The sequence below is a fragment of the Plasmodium fragile genome (assembly GCF_000956335.1).
Source record: "Plasmodium fragile strain nilgiri unplaced genomic scaffold supercont1.28, whole genome shotgun sequence".
In the NCBI taxonomy this organism is placed as follows: Eukaryota; Apicomplexa; class Aconoidasida; order Haemosporida; family Plasmodiidae; genus Plasmodium; species Plasmodium fragile.
In genome coordinates this window covers 4,641-26,766 of record NW_012192608.1, presented here as the reverse complement: position 1 = coordinate 26,766, position 22,126 = coordinate 4,641, and the positions used below count along the sequence as shown (strand labels likewise).

At 41.5% G+C, this 22,126-nt stretch overlaps 4 protein-coding genes across 4 annotated transcripts in view; 2 read left to right on the top strand and 2 right to left on the bottom strand.

Moving 5' to 3' along the window:
* Positions 1-1,614: 1,614 nt before the first annotated feature.
* AK88_02723 (uncharacterized protein) lies at positions 1,615-6,580 on the bottom strand (the record flags this gene model as incomplete). Its single annotated transcript, XM_012480348.1, has 3 exons — positions 1,615-2,614; positions 5,395-6,341; positions 6,515-6,580. The coding sequence occupies 3 exons, from the start codon at positions 6,578-6,580 to the stop codon at positions 1,615-1,617; spliced, it is 2,013 nt and encodes a 670-aa protein (XP_012335771.1).
* Positions 6,581-7,239: 659 nt separating this feature from the next.
* AK88_02722 (uncharacterized protein) lies at positions 7,240-7,783 on the top strand (the record flags this gene model as incomplete). Its single annotated transcript, XM_012480347.1, has 2 exons — positions 7,240-7,411; positions 7,653-7,783. The coding sequence occupies 2 exons, from the start codon at positions 7,240-7,242 to the stop codon at positions 7,781-7,783; spliced, it is 303 nt and encodes a 100-aa protein (XP_012335770.1).
* A 3,588-nt stretch (positions 7,784-11,371) lies between these two features.
* On the bottom strand, positions 11,372-18,025 carry AK88_02721 (uncharacterized protein; the record flags this gene model as incomplete). Its single annotated transcript, XM_012480346.1, has 5 exons — positions 11,372-12,670; positions 14,374-15,170; positions 15,712-16,236; positions 16,892-17,699; positions 17,945-18,025. 5 exons carry the CDS (start codon positions 18,023-18,025, stop codon positions 11,372-11,374), a joined length of 3,510 nt encoding a protein of 1,169 aa, XP_012335769.1.
* Positions 18,026-18,942: 917 nt separating this feature from the next.
* The window catches only part of AK88_02720 (uncharacterized protein), a gene marked incomplete at both ends in the record, with an annotated part of 7,462 nt that continues 4,278 nt past the window's right edge, over positions 18,943-22,126 (top strand). Inside the window, 4 exons of the mRNA XM_012480345.1 lie at positions 18,943-19,143; positions 19,254-19,331; positions 19,591-20,746; positions 21,150-21,691. Of these exons, the coding sequence (XP_012335768.1) occupies positions 18,943-19,143; positions 19,254-19,331; positions 19,591-20,746; positions 21,150-21,691 (1,977 nt within the window). The remainder of the gene's footprint in view (positions 19,144-19,253; positions 19,332-19,590; positions 20,747-21,149; positions 21,692-22,126) is intronic.

Below are 22,126 nucleotides of genomic sequence, written 5' to 3'. Positions count from 1 at the left end.
TGAATATAACTGAGTTTTATTCTCACTAAATGAGTGCATATGGCCTATTGTACAGTTACACTACAGTCCACAATATACGTCCTTAGCGAAAAAATCCTATCTGCTGCATCTTCAATATTTCTTTAACAACAACATCGATCAGGTCTTATGTGTTTGTTATGACTGTGACGTTCTAATTTGGCTGATAATATGGAAAGGCCACATATAATTCAAATTCATCTATGTTTTTAAAAGCAAGCTAAGCAGTGTCATGCGATTAAACTGAATTTTCCCTGACTCAACTTGTGAGTGTGAGAATAAAGTGAAGGCAGAATTAATGCATACTATTTAATTAGTTCTTAAGCAGTGAACCACTAATATATATATACATATTTAGAGAACAAAAGAGAAGGCGTGTATCAATACATGCTCACGTTGGAGGATAAAAGGGCTAAGTCCTTTAAGACCAGTTCAATCTTATGGGCGCTCATGGCACGCACAGGGATAGTATGGATGAGCAAGGTTTCACAGGGGCGGCGCGCATGGTCATGAAATACCCCATCGTTTATTTTCTTATAATGGGAAACAGAAGAAGCGAGACAAAGAGAAAAGAACGAATACCAAGGGAGAAATACGAAAGCAAAGGGAGGAGGCGGAGGAAGGCAAGCGAAAGAACGACAAAAAAGAGGCATACGGGAAAGGAGGGAAAGCAGGGAAAGTGAAGGAACACAAGCAGAGGGTGCTAGTTTTGTCTGTTTTTGCACACGAAGAGGAATGCTATATTGTCTAGCTGTTGGCAGGTCCACTGCTACCGTGATCAATCGTTGATTCTGCGTTTAAGTCGGCAGAACTAGATTCAGGTGTGCGCGTAGCGAAGTGGGACTATGTGACACCCTCCTATTGTAGTTGTTAATTCCCAGAAGTCGTACACGGGGGCGTGCGCTCAGCTGCATGTGCAACAAAGTTAAGAATTGTCATATTTTTTCTGGTCGCCATGACCGTAAGGAATGAAGAATTATTGTTCCTTCATTATGTCTTGTTATTATGCTAACGATCGGGTTTCAGGTGGAGTGTGCGCCAGGCCATTTACAGGAGATGGGTAACAACTAGGTGTACTAATACACCTTTATATGGTTGCTGTTTGGTAAAAAACGGACACAGTTGCACGAATAAATGGGCCATGGCAAATAGGTGTAATCACAAATAGGTGCAACCACAAATAGGTTTAATCACAAAGAAGTGTAATTACAAATAAGTTTTAATCACAAACAAGTGTAATTGCAAATAGGTGTGATTACAAATAGGTGTAATCATAAATAAGTGTAATTACAAATAGGTGTAATCACAAACAAGTGTAATCGCAAGTAGGTGTAAACATAAATAGGTGCAATAGAGAATAGGAGAATGACAAATAGGTCATCACAAGTGTTCAGACACTACCATGCTGAGTTGGCATTCAGCTGAGTGAGAACTGCAATACCTCAAAAACTCACTAAGGCCGCTCAACAAACGGGAAAGCCAAGTATGTCGTAGGCGTACTTGGCATGTAATTATAGAAAAGGAGCGCAGAAACCCAAAAAGGGGGGCACTTCCCCCCGTATTAATTTTTTCCTCCTTTCTTCCTACTACGGCCTTCTATTTCCCCTGAGTACTGCGTTTTCCATTTGGTCCTGCATTGTACCTCTTGACTCTCTCGGTTAAAATATTCATCCACTTGTCCTTGTTTCGCATAATATATTCTTGTACTGTTGCGTTAAAACGGACTACTATATCTTCAAATGATACGGCCCACATATATATTGCTCTCTTTGTATCAAAAATGTCGCTAAAGGAATCTTCATATTTCTTTTGAATGAAGTCCAAATCAAGCATAAGTTCCGCTTTGCATACTTCCCACCACTTTAACCTGTACTTATCAGGCAAATTATTGGCTTCAGCGAAGTCGAAAAACCACTTCTTCAGATAGTCTACCATGGCTAAGTACTTCCTTTCTGAATGGACTCCATGGTAAAAATATAAAGCAAGTGCCTTATTTTTATGAATCCAGAAAAGATATGTATACGCAATGTTCAATGTTTGATTGTACGTCATATTCTTCGGAAGGTCATGGATGGTGCAACCGCGTGGAAGCTTTCTTTGATACTTTTCCAGGGCATGTTTCCTCCAGTAGGACACAGTTGGCACGGACTGTTGCATCGCGTGTACTGCAGAGCTTCGTTGCGAAGAGTCTTCATTGCGTTCCTGGGGATTGGACTCCTTATCCTTGTCCCTGTCCGACGAGTCAAGCTGCGGCTCCTCGGGGTCGCTACAAATTTCTTGTTCCTCCGGTTGGCTGTACCATTCAGGGTTCAGTTCACGCATCATATCATCAATCCAATTATCATATTGCTCCTCTTCCCAGTTGCTTTGCTGCATAACGGGCCAGCTATAATATCTGTACTTCTCATCGGGCCCGCTGTGGATCTGGCACTGCACGCAAGTATCCATTGCGGGCATCTCCTCTTCTGAGTACCACGCCTCGTCTATACCATTGTAGCCATTTTCGGGAGGGTAATAATTTTCGAGGATGTACTCGTCATCGTTGAATGTATAAGCATCATAAAGAAGGGATTCCTCGGACAAACTCCGTGCATACCTGGACAGGTGTGTAGTTGCGGACGCTGTGATCCTCCTTGCCACTTGTATACTCTACACGGAAGAAGAATAACATGACATAGGGATAAAGGGAAATAAAATAGAATAAAGTAAAATATAGTAAAGTAGAATGAAATAATGAAGGCTAAGTTGTGCAATGGTAACATTTAGTGAAGGATGCCAGGAACGGGAAGCAAGTAAAGAGCATGTGTGATGATAAATATATACAAAGGGACAAATTGTACTCTCATATGCTGGCGCAGTTATGATAAAAAAAAAAAAAAGAAAAAAGAAAAAAAATTTCGTTTAATATTATATTCACATAAACCTTAAAATAATCACAATTCCCGAAAATGTAATTTATAAATTATATACGTATACAGAGCATTCTTTTTATATATTAAGGATTTAGCTCACCTCCGAAGCATGGATTAGAAGAATAGCAAAGGATAATATACGTATGATTCTTGATAAGGACGAAGCCATAGTTATAGCTTTACGTTTTATATAATATAACGTTGCTGCTAATGTAGTAATTTCTCTGAATTTAAGGAAAGAACAAAAAAGGGAAGAGCACTCTTCTATTAGATCATATAATTATATTTCTTCGTATGTTCGCTTTTCATCCTTTTTTTAAATTATTTAATGAAAGGAACAGGGGGAACCCCCTTTTAAACCCTTTTTTTTTTATATTTAAATTGATAAGAAGAAAAGTATTTTCCCCTTCCACTGCAAGTATAAGTATAATGAGTAATATTCAGGCACTCATATATATCATTAGTACATAAAATTCTCCATGTTGTATTTGTGCACTGTGTAAAATAATTAAAAGGGAAAACGGAAAGAATTAAGAAAAAAAGATATTGTATTTTTGACACAGTAAAAAAATATAGAATAGTAGAATAACAAAAAGGGAACATTATGAAATAATAAAGGAACACATAGGCGCTGTAGATATTTTTCTATATATAAATATATGTACAGCGTTTTATCCTAAGGGAATGGAAAAAAGCGGAGAGGTTGATTGAAATAATTTTTCATTTATTTTGCATTAAAAGAACTGGAATAATATAGAATTAGAGTAATTTATAAATATCAGAATTTTAAACAAATTCTGAGCACATAGTATTGCAAAATAAGTAACGCCACAAGCGTTGTAAATTTATTTACACTAAAAAAAAAGAAGTATGTTTTCATTAAATAATGCATTTATCCCTAATAGGAAAAAAGTGTTAAGCCATTTATAAATTATAATTGTAAGAGTTATGTGGTTTTAGGTTTAGGTTTTGAATGATTCTGGTTTAATGTTTTTCTTTTAACAGTATGTCATTATATATACAGAAGCGTATGCATCTCACGCTATTATGGTATGTATACAGTTTTCGTACACTAATATTTTTTGATACATACTATGTGCCTTAATGGTTCTAAATTAATGTTCGCGGGTTGCTGACTGTATGCACACATGTAGAAACATTTTTCTTGTGCATATACTGCATAGAACAATGAAGTCCTAGTGGGGACATATAAAGGTTGTGTGAACTTTTTGTACTTTTATAACACACAAAGGGTATCCTATATGCTAGCATTATTTTCCTTAACCATTGTTTAAAATAAAATTCCTAATTTATCCTATTTCTGAGAGAAAAAATTAGAGGCAGCACAATTTATTCCATCAGGGGACATTAAATTAATACCATTCATATGGAATGAATCGTCCTTTTTTTTATGTCATGCCCATAAGGATTCGCATAAAGTAACACATTCAGCGCACTGTACACCCTAAACCCCAAATCTGGGACCTGTACACTTCACACCGTTCAAGCCTGCACCCCCGGTTTCCCCAGGAAACGTAAATCTGGAACATTAAAACTTGAATCTTAAAACCTGAAACCTGGAGATTGAACGGCGAATGTGGAACCCTGTATCCTAAACCCGGAATCCGGGACTCCTGTAGTTCGGAACCCCAAACCTCAGAACCTTTAAATTCCTGAACTGGAGAACCCCTAAATTCTAAACGAACATCTGAAACCCTGAATCCTGTAGCAGGTATTTATGTTGCTATAGCGGGTGTAGCTCCTTTTTTAACAGATGCCGCTGGAGGTGGGCATGGAATAATATATGCTGCCGCAGTAGATACTGCTACAACGCATGACGCCATAACACGTCCCCTCATAATGAATAGTCCCATTATCGTGTCAGTTACTTTTGTACTGGGTACTGTCACACCAAGTGTGGGTGTTGCACTGCACATGGTTTCAGTAACTGAAAGAGTTGTAAACCGGGCAGTAAAATTCTTGGAGTTCCCAAAAAATACAACAGGTATTTCCACATACTATAGAAATACTCACTATACATATCGCGTTCATGGTAATCATTATATATTACATATGGCACACAAAACATACGTATACATTATATACATATAAAAGTGAAGTAGGACATACTCTTTTGTTCTCTCTAAATTTTGTTTTCTGCCTTGTAACACGCATGAACAACTCATTATATCAACAAACAGTACAACATATGCATACAAACTATGTATATTCGAAAAAGTGTACGAACAAAAATTATAATGGAGAAAACGAAACAATATATAGGAAAATGCCAAAAAACCGTGAATGCACTCTATCATACAAATAGTACAGCATGTCATACAATGATGGTCGGTCTAATAGATATATAATATTATACCACAATATTGAAGTTGATTACCAACAGTAGAATAATGAAGGTATTTACGATTATGCTGACACGGTTGGTTTGTTAGGTGCGTCCTACTTCTCCGGTATCTCGGGTTTTTTAGGTGTTTCCGGTTTCTGTGATACTTCCGGTTTCTTAGGTTCTTTCGGTTTCTCGGACTCTCCTGTCTTTTTAGGTGCTTCCTGCTTCTCAGATACCTCTGGTTTCTTAGGTGCTTCCGGGCTCTTAGGTGTTTCCGGTTTTTCGGGTAGTTGAGGCTTCTGATCCTCCTTTGATAAAATTTTGTCTGTCAAAGGTTTCTTCTGGACTTTTGCTTTTCCCCTTCGGTAGTAGAAACGAATTAGCATGATCAGGAGCATGAGTCCTATGCTTCCCGTAACTGCACCCAAGGATATGCCAACAGCCCCCGATGTGCCTGTGTACTTGAGCTTACCTATTAAGCCACTGTGCATGCACAACATTGCTGCATAGAATCCAAGTATAGCCAAAGTGGGCGGGATCCACCATTTATTCCTGCATATAGTTCGCGCTAGTGTACTACAAAGTCCCCTGGGTATCTCGGGCGTGTTTTCAACTTGTTCCTTCTTTTCTGAAGCTACTAATAACCCCTGTGATCCAACCTTAGCATCTGGTTTTCCCGACTTCCCATCCGTCGCAGTTGTTTTCACTGGGCCTCCGCTAGAACTAACGGGACCTTTATTCTGTTCTGGTGTTTGCTTATCCGTTCCACTCTTCACTGTAGTTTCTTTTGGCTTCTTTTCCTTGTTTTCACTTTGTACTTCATTCTGTGAGGATGGTGGCAAGGAGCCTGCTTCACCAACCTTCGATTTTGGTTTACCGGACTTGCCTGGCTTTTGCCCCGATGCGACTTTTTTATCTTGACCCTTACCAGGACTGGTTAGTAATGTATTATTTGGTGGTGGTGCTTGCATATCCAATTCAACCGTGAGCAATCTACTGATCCTGACGCCGACAGTGTCATTTTGCTTCGCCGTATGGTTCCATGATGTGCCGAATTCATTTACCTACCATATAGGAAAAAACGGGGGAAGGATGTATTTGAAGCGTTATACAATGAACAAGTATTCAGATAAAATAAAGAAAGGAATAGAACTTTTGAACTGTTAGGAGCACGAATAACATCATAATCATAAATGAGGATGCCCATTGTACGCAAGCGTTAATTATTGTGTCGTACGTTTTCGGGATATTGCCAGGAGTATAATATAAAGCTGAATATGGAAAGTTGCACAGGGAACATCATTTTGTTTGTTTTTTGGTTTTCTTTTGCTTTTAACAAAGGGGAGGTTAAGAATAGCGATATATCGTTTTTTTCTGGTGTATATATGTGCAGATTATGCAGTTCTTTTTTTTTTTTGTACACAGCATAGGCCAATTAAACCGTTTGTGTATGCGATTTATTATTCTCTGTTGTAAGTATTCAGATGTATAATTTAAATGAAAAATTAATATTAAAGGCAGTATATATTAGAAATGTGGTAATGCTAAAAAAATGAAATAAACATATATTGCCTATACATGTGATATTATTTACAATTAATTAGGGCTGTCGGTGTGTTGAGAAAAACTATTACCTACTTTTCAAATATATCTAGTTGCTAATGGTGGAATAAATGGAAATTATGTATTTTTGAAAAGTAAAAGTTCTTTGTATGCACAAACATTTTGTTGTTTTAATGTGGATATAATGGTGGGAAATTTATTTTAAGAAGAATTAGATTATTTGCATTATTAGAACAGTAGAATTTTTTAGGGTTTAGGGGTTTTTAGGTTCACGATAAATATTTTCCTGTATTAAGAACGACAGGATATTATGTGACATATTTCTTAATGAAATATTCATCATGAAATGTAGTAACTTGGAGGCCATTTCAAGTGGTAGAAAATGGTGTTACAGAGAGTATGAAAATTGGAAATATCCAAATAAGGAATATACATATTAAGCATATGAATGTAGAACGAATGAATGTAGAAAATATGCATGTGAAAAAAATACATGCAAGGAATACGTATATGGAAGGTAGGAAATTGGAGAATATGAATGTAACAAATATTACTATGAAAGGTACAGAATGTAATTCTGGGGAGAATACTCCCCTGGAATATTTATAATAAGTTTCCTACAATAAGGGACGAAGCATAGGAAGAATATACATAGTTACTATTGTTTTTTTTTTCCTTTCCATATGCTATATTATGCTTATATCGATTCATCAACTTGTATATACGGAACCGTGAAAATTGTTACTGGGATGCCACCTTCCTTTTGATACTGTACAATGAATATCTGCTTTTTACTCTGTTTATTTCCGAAGGTTCTATGTTACGGAATCAGTATGTTTTTTTAAGTTGTCATGAATATATTATTTTTGCAGGGAAAAGGTTTTTTTCTTTACAAAATGACAAAATAAAAAAAAAGGAGATAAACACGCCACTGCCTGTTTAGAAAAAGGTTATTTTCAGGACATGTATAATAATTTTAGGAAAGGGGAAATATCGGACTTCATGGTATACAGGTGGGTACACTGTAATTTTTCCCATACTTGCACTTTATTACAGGTGTTCTATATTTATACAACCATATTAAGAAGCGCATAATTACAATATGTAAAATGTATTGTACACTTGTAGAATCTGCTTCGTTTGTTTCAGTATTAGTATTGAATAACAATTGACACGTAGAACTTCTATTTCCTTACCCTCAGCTTAACCCTACGCTGCATTGCGTTTCCGTTAAAACTTAAGATTTAAATAAATGATCAAAGTTACACTGCTATTTCGTTGCTCTGTTTCCCTGTTTTTCCTTTTCTTTTTCCACACTGTAATAATAAATAAAATAGAGGACAATTCGTGATGTTCAGTCCTGTTCGGCTATGTGGTTTAGAAGGAGGAAGGAAACGACACCTCCTACACTCCATTCCTTTAACATATGAATGGGGAAGAAATTTCTCCTTTTAAGAAAAATGGACGACGGAATATATACGGAAGAATGGAAGGATACTTTTAAGACATCCGAACGACCATCATAAGTAATAAGGACGAATAGAATAAATAGCAGGTATATATGGTGCCTCTATATCAGGAAACGATTAGAATTGGCGGAAAAATGCGTCGAATGCCGTACACACTATTCCACGTTGTGTTTATTCTGGGTTACCCAAGTAACCACTGCAAGGTACCACTCACGTTCCATTCAGAGCAGCACTGTTATGAGCAGGAGTTAGTATTTTGGAGCGCATATTTACTGTGCCTCTGTTCAAATGGTGGAGCGTGTAGGAGGGGAAAAAATGTGGGAGACGTCATTGTGCAGGGATTATGCGGAGGCCAGTTATACCGGAAGGGAAGAGTTCTCTGTCCACTGAAATGTGGTTGCGGGGTATCATATGCGCTACGTTTGGATTATATTGTAGAACCAGAATTTTTCACTGTGTGTAATATGTTCTTCTCTGTATCTTGGTCAAGTCTTATGGATGTTTACTGTCCTGTATATGCGGAGAATCGCAAAGGAATCCATCATTGCCATAGCATCCTGTGAGCACGTCACATGTGTACATTAGGGAAAGACGGACGTTATATAAAGGAAGGTAACACATAAACACAGTGGACATACACGCACTTGGGAAGATACAATAAATGCATTGGTCTAGGGAATACTATAAAGGGGTACGTGGGAAGTAGTAACAAGCGGTTATGATAATGTAAGCAGTATGTATTTAAATCGGGCAAAAACAAATTAGCACATTGAGTAACGAGCTATGACCTCATTGGCAGCTGCCGAGGTCCACTGTGTGTACATGTTGCGTGCGGACGTAAGGCTTGAAGTACACAGGGTGGGGTGATTATAAGTTCATATCAGCAGCAGGAATAATAGGAATGCGTATGAACGGAATTACTCAGTAAACTTTATATTTCATCGTTAAATTTTTGTGGCGCCCGTACAGAGTAACCAATTTCATATGTCACGGGGTCCTCAAATATCATGAGCTGCGGAAATGCATAAGCTTCAAATCATCAGGAGGCACATACACGGTTGCAGACACCTATCATACGTAGCGCGGAATTATATGCACACGGATGATTCCCAATTTCAGAAGTGAACTCGTGAGAAGTATATGGGACAAAATTGAATACAAGAAGAATTTGTTCTTTCGGAATAATTATTTTCAGCGCTGTAGCATAATATAAAGGCATACATGTTCCGCGCGGTGACGCCTAAATGCATTGCGCAAAAGTGTTGCCGCTTATTTAAATCTGGTGAATTTTCTCATGGTACATTTTATTCGTAACAGTACAAGCGCAACGCCCTACGTTTGTACAGAATGCGTAAGTACATGTGCTGTTGTGCGCCTGAACATGTAAATTCTTTTTTTCCTCAATTTTGTTAACACACACCGGTTAATTTTTTTCTGGGGGCTGCGGCAAATTCCAAGTTGTGCGCGCGTAATTTTGTCCAGGCATTCTTTGTTTTTACGTTATTTTATTATTATTTTATTTTTTTTCATTTGTACAAATATTTATTTTTTTTTTTTCGAACTTCAATTTGTTTTAGCGTTACGGCTAACTCAGCTCTTATGCTCTTTCTCTTTTCCTTTTTTTCTTTAAAACAAAATGAATTACACGCGCGATGTGTAAAACGAATGACTATGGAAAGTGTGCGTATAATCATGTAGTGGAAATCATAAAGGCACGATGATGTACATAAAGCGCGCATATGACTGAATTAAGTTTTAGGAGAATGGATTTCGCGATGGAATAGTATTATATGTGCTAAGGGAAGGATGAAAGGCTTTGCAAATGCAAACGAACAGTTTCCTTTATGGCTTCCCGTCACCCTTAATTATTAGTCAATTCCCAGAAAACCAGAAGGATGTAGTGTGCGGCACTCCGACATATTGCCGTTCCTGCCCCCGCTTTTCATTCCAGACGCAGGGTAAAACGCCAAAAGTTATTGATGAACGAAAAAAAAGCGGGTGCGGCGTAAACAATGCATTTTGTACGGCGAACGTCCCACGAACATGGCATTATGGCGCTGATGGTAGCAGTAGCTATAAGGTCCACATTGTTAACTATACATAATTTGCCCATGTGCAATACGGCGGACAAAGGGAACATCCATGGAGTTAGTTTTAGAAGCACGACGGGAGATGTTGATTCCCTGTAGTGTGTTCACTGGAAGGTGTGTGTGTCATACTTTTACATAAAAGGAAGAATTACGTTTCTAGAAGATTCGATTCACTTTTGCCGAAGAGTGCGGCCACTTCAAAAGAAGCGTGTATTTCCCCATATACAAAAATCAGAAACGAATCCCGTGGGACATTACGCGTCACACAGCACATATACGGGAAACACAGGATATAATGTATTATGTGTGCAAATGACACATGTCACCCTTCCGGTGAAGGACTTGTCGCATATATGGACTTTTACAATTTATAACATCCTCCATTTGTGTGCATATCAAAAGGTAGGGTGTTAAACCGTTTCATTTGGCAATGAGGAATTTTGTATACACAGCAGAATAATAAATCATACATACGCAAGGAAGAAGAAAGGGAAAAATGTTACATATTATAAGAATAGGCACTGTATGAGTTATTATATAATATATGTTACATGTATGATGTAAAGTATATGTGCGTTATATATATGAGAATGTATATGCGTACATATATATGTATTTATATAGGAAACATAAGGACGCATCCTTTTTTTTTTTTTTTTTCAAATGCTTTGTCCTTTGATCATGTCTATGGACAACTAATTACACAGAAACAAACAGCGTCATATACGCTCAAACTATATATATATATTAGAAAGATATAAATAAATTATAATTTAACGCATAATTCGGGCAAAAATATTACAAATATGAATAAGCCCTATCAAACAAATAGTACGGAGCATTATACAAATAGTCAATCTAATAAATATACATGATCATATAGTATCATTGAAATTGTCCACGGAAAGTTGAATACTGTTGTTACTTCTGAATTCTCACATAGTTCAGGCTTCCGGTTCCACTCGCGGAAGTTCATTCACTCAAAATATTATTCGACATGCCTGATATTTTCCTTCTGCAAAAGCGGAATAGGAGAACCGGAAGCATAATGGCTATTGTGCTCGCAACTGCAACAAGGAATATGATACATACAAATGGCTCCCAAAGTATCAAGTACAAATACAGTTCTATTATATTAAAAGCAGAGATGGCCGCAGTCACGGTGACAAGTTTTTCACGCGTAAGTAAAGTATGTGTCCATGCGCTAAAGAGTCGTCTGGGTTTCTTTGCTACTTCTTCAACTTGAACCTTGTTCTGTGATGCTGGTAATAATCCTTCCGATCCAACTTTGGAATTTGGTTTCCGATAGCTGTCCCTGTGTGCGGTGTTTTTAGGGCAACCTCTACTAGCACTGCTGGGAAGTTTATTATTTTGTCCTGGTGTTTGCATATGCGTTTTACACTTCAATGAGAATCCTTTGGATTTCTCCCTCGTTCCCTCACCTTGTGCTTTATTTCGTAAGTAAGATGAGAAACCCCGTGGTCCAACGTTGAGATCTAATTTTCTGAGCATTTTGCCCAAAGAGGTGTTCTCAAAAAACTCTCCACTATGTCTGCCGGACAATTCATGTCGTTGTCGTAATTTTTCTATGTAATACTGAACTTCCTCGTCGATATCAGCTGCCGTTATAATACAGGACCCTCTGTGTCTATTACGATATGTTGATGATTCTGTCATTCTGTTAATTCCTTCTTGATCATCGCTAATGTCATTTCGTCCTTCAAACAGACTCTCCACACTGCTGCAACTGGTGGATGTGTCAACTCCTTCCCCATCCTTAGAAATATCATCCCGTTCATTGGAAGGACTCTGCACACTGCAATAGTTAATGAATCTGTGAACTTCTTTTTCCTCATCATGACCAAAATAATTTAGGTCTAAGGACTCGTTTGATTTACTAACGTTATCACGATGGCCCATGTCTTTCAACTTTGTCTTTAAACTACCGCGTGGACTGTTATTTCTACAGCGTGAATTAGAGTTATTATTATATTTTTTTATATCTAAACAATTCTTAGAGAAGTTCCGGTATGACACGTCCCCTGCGTCCAGTCTTCTAGTGGTATCGTTCATCCAGGCATTGTATCGGTTAATTAATTCTTCGTATTCTGCATCTGTTAAACCCATTAATTTTTCCCTTAGTACAATATTATTCTGCTTCAGTGTTTCAATATCAGTTTTTTCGTACCCTTTCAATGATCTGCTAATCCTTATCCCTAAGTTGCGTCCTTGACCAGTTGTATGGTTCCATGATGTGCCGAATTCATTCGCCTAACATATAGAAAATACGGGAGCATGTATTTGAGCGTTTATACAATGCACAAGTATTCAGATAAAGGATAAGAACGAAGAAGTTTCTAATTTTTAACAACACAGAAAAAAGAGGGTAATCGGAATAAAAACAAGGTTGTTTTAGGGGATGCTTTAGGTATTATCATACATAGTACGGATCTTGCCGAAGGTACAGTATCAGGCTAAATATTAAAAATTTCGCGGAAGGTACCATGTTTTCCCTTTTTTTTTTTTTTATTCTTGATTTTAGCGAAGAGAAAGTTTCAGAATGACATTATATCTTTTTTTGTTCTTATATATACGCGTGTTTGAATTATACGTTTATTTTTTCCTTTTTTTTTGTTGTTCACGGCAGATTCTACTGGGAAACATTTGTGTATGAGATTTATGATTCAATGTTCTCAGTATTTATATTATATAAATAAAGTGAAAATTTAATGTACACAAGAATATATAATACGAAGGATATGATAATGCAGAATAATACAAACATTTGGTTTTTGTACATCTATGACTTAAAATTAATTCATGTGTTTGATGTTTTGTAAACATATGAAGTACAATTTTTAAGAATATTGCACTTTTGACGGTCCCGTGAAATGGAAATTATGTACTTTTGACAAAAATAAAAACTTTTATATATGCACGAGCATGTTGTTATTTTAATGTTGATATAATGATAGCGAAATTATTTAAAAGAAGAATTAGGCCATTTGTATAATGTATCACGACGGACATTTTTCCTAAGGAGGTTACGCTGTAGATTCAAGATTTTTTATACAGTGCGTCAGTGCTGTAAGCGGTATTTATTTAGAATATGTATGAGGAAGATTATATACTTATCGTAGTCGACATTCATAGGGTAGTTATTTATGGCGTTCGCAGATGTATTATGTAATGATAAATTATAAATATGAGAATATAGTTTAGAATTGTTTGTATATGTATATCTTTATCTCCACCTCCCTCTTTTTTGGAAAAGTTTGAATGGATTGAATTAAAAGTGCGAGGAGCATGTATAAGAATGAAGGGTATATGTAGGGTGATTTTGTATTATGAGGTTTAAGAGGTTTAGGATTCAGGGCTTCAGGTTACATGAATTTAAGGTTCAGGAATCCGGACAAAAGATTGCAGGGTTTAGGGTTCAGGGTTTAAGGCTTACGGTTTAATGGCCACAGTTTCGGAAGTGTATGAGTTGTATGGTTCTGGTTTCGAAGTGGAAGATCCGGATTTAAGATTTAAGTTTAGAGGTGTCAGTGTTGCCAAGAACTAGGTTTACAGGTTTTAGGATTGAGGGCTTTTTGTTTGTGTTGTTTTCCTCAATAATAAACTGTCATAATGACCACAGTATATGCATGTTAGTGAAGTATCACAAATATGTATGACGCTGTTGTGTACACATGTTAAATAATGTACCTTAGGAGTCCAACAATAGTTGCATTAAATGTACCATGTAGCGGCATGTCGCGACATACGTCCCTAATACTTTATTTTTTTTATTTTGTATTTCTTTTTGCTTTGTCGAATAGTGCAAATAGTGTAAAGTTGGTTGTTGTTCCTTTTGGGAACAGTGGAATGGCGAATGGCAACGGTTGTTGGTCCATGTTGCACTCGGTTATATTGGTGCGTTGTGTGTGTGTGCTTAGTGTGCCAAGGAAAAAGAGCAGGATAAGGGAAGTGACCGATGCAAAGAAGATAAGAACGGGGGTAGAAAGCAAGATGTCCGCAGGTGTTATGAATGGACTGATGGTGTTATCATGAGGGTCTGTATTAGGTCCCTTACCCTTTGTATCGTGGTAAACTAGTGGGGGTATACCTTCGACAAATGCACCTCCGACTTTACCAAGTACAGCAGAGCCAGGATTATTTAGGTCAAGTCCAAAGGGATCATCAGCAGTTTTATGTGTCTTATCATTACCGTCCGGGGAGGTGGAGGCAGAGGGAGCGCCCTGACCTGTGTCCTGACTGCCCGGTCCTGAGGAACCGGGGTTTGGGACACCTGTGGAGCCATCTCCTGTGGTACCCGGTTGCAGAGTCCCCGTAGAGCCAGTACCAGTAGAACCTGGACCTGAGGAACCAGGGTTTTGGTGGCCAGTGGAGCCAGGACCGGAGGAACCAGGGGGTTGGTGACCAGTGGAACCGGGACTAGATGAATCCTCTGTAGTGCTGCCGCCGCCGGGGCTGCTTCCCGCTTGATCTGGGTTCGGGTTCGGTTTTGGTTTGGGTGGATTGAGAGGAGGGGGGACATCGTTGCCGCCATTGTCGACGGTTTTACCGTCGTTGCCGGCTGCACCGGATGCACCCTGTGCACCGCCTGCGCCTGCTGCCCCAGCTGGACTAACTGGATCTGTGGGACCAGTTGAAGCAGGGGGATCAGCTTTATTAGTCACTGTAGTCTGATCCTCTGTACCACTACCTGTGGCGACGGCACCCTTACTATTTTGTTCACTGTCATCAGCCTTGGATTCAGCTTTCTCACCTGCATATTCGAACAAAGTGAACAGAAGAAAGTGATGGAAGTTAAGTTTTTCAGGTGGTTCGTCGCATGGTTGGTTCGTCGCCACCGTTTCACGGTCGGCACCATTGGTGCCACGGGGACGTCGGCAAGCGTTGGGGAGACGGTGGTAGGAGACGGACGGGGGTCAGGGCATTGCACGGGGCAAGGTGCCACCCCGGGAAAAGACTCTCTCTCGCGCACCCACACAGCACACACAACACACACACACACACAGTGTGTGTGTCTGTCTGTCGACGTCGACGTCGACGTCTACCCGTCTACGTCTACATCCAGCGGCCGACCCATCGCTCTACCTGATGCGGCGGCTTACTCGCTCGCTCGCCTGGCTTGCCCCGGCACGCTGTGCCTGCTCATTCTCATTCGACGTTTGGTTTCTCTCGCTCCGTGTTGTCTCTCCCTCTGTCTCTCCGGAAATTGTTGTTGTTTTTTGTTTTTTCTCTCGCACGCTATCCCACGCATCAAGTATTGGAGAGGCGCCGGTGTGAATCGTAGTGTACATTACCGTTATCAGGCTTCCTGGGCTTGGAGTCGGATGTGTCCGTAACGCCCGGTAGTGCTCCTAAGGCAGTGTCCGATGTACATCCGGCACTTATAACTACTGAGCCCGAGCGCGGTTGGCCCTGCCCAAGACTGTCCTTACACTTTTCCTCACCTGTTTTTTCGTTTGTTGTGGCTTGTGGCCCTGATTTATGTGGTCCGTCCTTTGGTGGTGGAGGTGGGGGGGGTTGTTGTCCAGGTCCAGGTCCCGGACCCGGTCCTGGTGGTGTGGTTTCTGTCTGTGTTCCTTGTCCCGTGCCTGCCGATGTTGTTGGTGCGGCATCCGCTGGTGGTGTGTCAGACCTGCCTCCTTGTGCTACGGATGGTGCCTGTGCATCCGGTGCAGCTTTGGGTACTGACACCCTGTCCTGAGGAACAACGCCCTGTTTGGGTGCCTCTGGTACCTTAGGTGGTGGCGGCGCTTCTACTTTCTTCGGTACCTGGGGCGCGTTACTGCTGTCTTCTTTCTTTTTGTCCTTGTCCGTCCCCGCTACAAAAAGGAGAAATATGGTAGAATGATGATAAAAAAAAAGGACACAAGTGGTACAGAAAGAAGGGGCGGTCGATGTGGTGTGGTTCGATCAGGTAGCGCCAGGGTGGGGGTGCGGCTCGATGCATGGGTCGGCTGCATGGGTCCAGGTGCACTCGGTGAACTGGGTCAGGCGGCAGCAAGCGCACGGTGAGGTGGATACATGGTAGCAGTACACTTGTATTTGTTGTTGCCGTCATCTCGTCTCCGGTGCCGTCATGACCGGCGCTCCATCCCACGCACGACTGTGACGCCGTGCCGCCGCACACACGCACAGACCTGGTGTACACTACCCGCCGCTCCCGTCGTGGCCATCGCTCCACGACAGCGAAGTAGCTTGCTGTGCTGTTGTGGCCGCTGTTCTCGGCTCAACAAAGAGGGTGCTGTTTCAGCCGTGTGCCGTGCTGTTCCCCGCGCGTGTGCGTTGTTGTTGTGGTTTTGGCGGCATCCGTATGCGCAGTCCTGTTGGTGGCGGCATCCATATTCGGCTGTAACGGTGCCGGCCCTGTCCGTGCCGGCCGTGGTAGTATGCGCCGTATGCGTATTCAGACGCATGCGTACTATGCGTATTCGTATTGCCCGTATGAGTAGCACGCTGCTCCTGTACTGTTCTTACCATTCGTATCCTGCTCTTCATCGTCATCCGCATCGTCATGGGCCTCATCGTCCGACTCTGTCTCAGGGGACGCCGCTACATTGCTGACTCCTGCTGCTATCGCCTGTTCCCTCCATTCTTTTTTAATTTGCCTGAATGCCTTCCTCATTGCTGTCTGTAAATTCCCCCCAACGTTCTGTATTTTCTGCAAAGTGTCCTCATCTACTTGATCTGTTCCATCCTGCTTGCTTCCTTTAGTTTTTGGCACTGCAAGACCACAATTCTGCACGAAGCTGTGTCTGTTCAGTGTGTTCTGTATGTTTACATTTCTTTTCAACCACTCCTTCACTGCGTCCTTCATGCTCCACCCAGCCACTTGTAGCTGTACGTCTAAATTTTGCGTGCACGCCTGCGTATAGACTAAATTCGTGCTCCAGTTTGGTAGGGCCCCCATTTTTTCCATTGAGTACCATGCATAGAAAATGCCCCACGTACTCGCACATGCGGACTCGTTCAACAAGTGCATGAACATGTGCACGATTGTACACTTAATAAAATTCCTCAATTCTCTGTTTCCGACACTATCATCTTCCATATCCGTGCCTGGTGCTTTGCTCCACCCATTAAGGAAATACAATGCTTTAGTCATAAGTGTGCATATAATTCTGGCACCCATGCTTTTAACTATTCTGGGTGTCTCAGTCGGGTCATCCGGGAGCGGCCAGCCAGAGTTCTTGCAATTCACAGAATACATATCGTCCATTCCATCCTCTTTCAAATGTTGTATAAACTTCTGCAGCTGTGCCTCTATATCCTGCCATAAACTTGTCTGCAATTGGAGTAATGCGGGGGCAACTACATATATGTCATTTTCTTGTCTTCACGGAAGATACTCGCGCCAGTCGCCCCTATGCTACATTGTGGACAAAGGATGGTATGCTCACATCGGGCATATGCTGTCCCATTCACGTAACGTAAACATATGTTTGCTGCAAACTGAGTACCCTGCGTATCGACCACCTATATATATGTGTAGGCGCATGCTCACTCCATTTTGCCCTCACAATGAATTACCGTATATGCTGTTCCATCGCCCCCTAGTGCCCTTTCCCGCACATAATGTGCTAATAAGTCCCCTAACCTCTTATAGTTCATATTGTCATTATCATAAATTAATAGAGTCCAACGGATGAAACAATTATGCTCAGATAACGGCTTTAGTATAATATGGACATAATATTCTATTACTTATTATTCAGATTGTTAGGGAACGGAACATGTCTTCCAGTATAGGCTGCCCGCTGAAACATGTTCCATGAACAAACTATCCCCTATCTGAATGTAATCACACATGCCATAAATCGTGGGGTTTGGAAGAAGGAAAAAAAGAAATGAAAAAAGGGAAACAAGACAAAAAAAGTGACCCAAAAACAACGTATCACTACAAATGCATAACAACATCCACTGCGCAATACAGAGAAGACTCTGTCTCTCTTCTACACATGAACAATATCCCCCCGTAGAGAAGAACAAAAAAGAAAAGAACACAAGAAAACATAGAAAAAATACTACACAACGCGTCATGAATATACACCCCCACCCCCTTCTCTACTAAACGCCTTGACACACACGCTGTCTCTGTGTGAGTACACCTAAAAACCGCAGTAATAACAACAACATCAGTGTCGTCTTCCGTCGTTGCCGCGTCCTCGTACAAGCGATTGTCTCCGAGCAAACGCGGCCCGGTAAAGGCGATTGTGCGAGTAAGACGGATTCGACGAAGGATTGTCCGAGTGTAAGAAGGAGGAGGATTGTCTATCCGAGCAAACGCGTCGACCAACGCGGCCGGGTGCACGATTCGACGTAGTGGCCGAGTGTACGCAGGCGCAGGATTGTCGCTCGGAGCAAACGCGTCGACCACCGCGGCCGAGTGTAAGAAGGAGGAGGATTGTCTCCGACTAAAGCGGTTCGAGTGAAGGGGTTAGAGGGACGCATTCGAGTAAGGCTTTCGCGGGACGGATTCGAGTGAGGCAGCAGGGAGCGGGGGACGAGGACGAAGGAATACACATATTATGTGCGGCAGCAATAACGGCGTCAACGACGGCAACGACGGCAACGACGGCAACGACGGCAACGACGGCAACGACGGCAACGACGGCAGAAGTCTTGATGTTGTTGTTATACTGGGTTTTAGTTTAAACAGGGGGTATTTGTTGTTAAGGATTTTAGTGAACAGGGGGGAATATTCTCACTATGTATCGGTAGAAGTTCCCGTTAGAGGAATATGGGTCCGAAACATACTGTTCCATTAATGTGCACTTCAGTGAGCAAGGCCACGAGTGACGAATTGTATAAGGGAAAATAGGGGAAAGCCATGTGGAAGTATTTGACAGTACTATGGGAGGACTATATAGACAAAAAGGATATAGGGGTCCAGAAGGACGATATTGCGAACTTTGGGGTAAGTTTAAATATATGGGATAATGCAACACATGTCTAGGAGGTATTATATTAGTATATTAGGATAAAAGGGAAGAATGCATTGAGAGGCTGAGAGCGTGTCCTAGTGTCGATCACTATAATTTCTGTGGGAACGGGGACGCAAAAATGTATTTATGCAGATAGGTGTATAGTAGTTTGTAGCATTACATGAACACAGAGAATAGAGTACGAGATTATAACTAACATGCGAATATATATAATGCATATTATATTTATAGGAAAAATTTTGGGGAAGTATAGAGACAGTATGGGAGAAATTTAAAAAATATATGCAGGACGAAGAACAGGCAGGTACAATGCGAGAATCGTGTGAAGCATTAATGGATTCAGAGTCTACTAAAGGATGGGGTCCAGGGGACAAAGATATATGCGAGTTAACACTTATAGCATTACATTTTAAACATGACATTTATTCAGTGATAGAGAATGCAAACTTACAGAATATAGATGGTATGGTAGATAGGGACAGGGACATAATAGTGTATATGAAGTGCATTCTAGTTAATATATTTATGAAAAAAATCATAGGCAAAAACTGTTTAGCAGCAGAGGGCGGGCAATTGGCATTTAATTATGCGAAGGGAGTATTCAACGATATGGCCGGGAAGCCGGTAGGTAATATTTCATGTGAAGAGAAGGATGCAAGGGAAGGGGGGGTACCAGGGGTGACAGCACAAGATAGAGATTTCTGGGAAATAATGGAAAGGTGGTTTGAAAGGAATAAGGAAAAAATAATGGATGGGGATACGGGAGTATGGGGTCCAGAGTGTAAAGTGGAAAGAACAGGAAGAAAGCAAGGGGGCAAGCAAGGGTTGGAAGTGAACGATTTAAAGGAACAAGTGAAGAATACAATGGACGAGGTTGGGAAAGTTATGGGTGAGAAGGTGAAGACAATAATAGAGATGGTACGTGGATGCGACAATAAGGCCTGTATGAAAAAGATACTGGAGGACGCAAAGAACAAAGAAAAGGAGGAAACATCCCGCCCAAAGGCTCCTACAGGGCACGATCAGCAACGGGGGGCTCAGACAACAAAATCATCACCATCAGGATCTGCAGCACCACCACTATCAGAACCAGGGAAAGTGGAAGAACGGAATAAAACAGGAGCGGCAAGTGCGTCAGCAGTAACATCATCCAGCGCGGGTGCGGAGAACACAGGACAAGGGACAACACCGTCACCTGTACCAGCACAACCACTGGGATCACCGAGGACTGAAACAGAAGCGGCGCCACCACCACCAGCGGCACCACCAACAGCTACCGGTGCAGAGGACACCCAAGGATCCAGATCACCACCTCCTCCACCAGAACCGTCAAGTCCGACAGTACCGTCAGACCCAGGACCTGATGGAACTTCGCGGAAAGACTCAGGTAAGCCATCAGTGCACAGTGCACACAACACGCGTGTTCGCCAGAAATCTCCAAAGCTTCCGACAGACTGTGAGCATCTGCAGGGAGCTCATGAGGATAAAGTTTTACAGTGTTTCGATAAGGCGGGCCAGAGAGACCGCCGCGGGATGTAGACGTCGACAGACGTAGACGCACACACACTGTCTGTGTGTGTGTTGTGTGTGTGGTGTTGTGTAGTTGGAGAGAGAGAGTCTTTTCCCGGAGTGGCACCGTAACCACCGTTCGCACCGTGGCCAACCATGAGCGATGGACCGTGAGTCCCACGATCGGTTGCATCGTGTGGCCAACCAACAACGACAACCATCTATCAACTTGCCAAACTTTAGATTCATCATCTTCCTTCTTCCCTTACACTTCCCCTCAGGACCTGCAGGCGTAGACACCACACCTACAACGGATTCACAAAAACCAGCACAAGAACCACCGGCACCACCACCGAAGGCAGCACAACCACAACCAGCAACATCCTCCAGTGGAGCCGCAGCGGCATGCCCTGGTCCAGTTGGTCCCGCAGGTACAGCTCCTGCGTCCGGCCCTTCTGGTCCCGGCTCCTCAGGACCTGGTTCTACTGGTCCAGGTTCTACTGGTCAACAAAGCCCTGGTGCCTCAAGTCCTGCCTCCCCTCCTAGTGCTACTAACGATCAAGGTATCGGTTCTAATAAAACAAATGGCGGTAATGATTTTGTATTAGGATCAGATCCTCCAAAAGCAGCAGGTGACTTAGGAGGAAATTACGGCCCACGTACCCCACAGGTTCCCCATACTGTAGTCCCAAACAATGTGCCTTCGAATGATGGTGGTCCAACCCCGCCCGACCTAACGGCCGACGTCCTTACCGCCACTACTCCCGTACTCTTCTTCCTGTCCGCCCTCATCGTCGCCATTCTTGGTTATTCCCTGTGGAAGGTAAGCACAGCCACAACGCACAACCACACAAACGCACAACCACACAAACGCACAACCACACAACCACACGCACAACGCACACACAAGCACGCACAAATATAACCGAGTGGAAAATGGAACAACAACCGTTGCCATTCGCCATTCCACTGCTCCATCCGCTGTTCCCAAAAGGAACTATAACCAACTTTACACCATTTGGAAGTTACTCCACAAGAAAACAAAAAAACGATAATAACTTTTAGAACAAAGAACAAAAAAAACAAAAAAAAACCTACTACAGATTAACGTCCCTATATGCGGATACATTGTACATTGGAGGCAACGGAGTTTGGGCTCGTGCGACACAATATATTAGATACATGGTCACACAAGGGCCTTATATGTATGTAATACTAGCACAATATGCATATATTGTTGTAACTATGAAAGCTTATT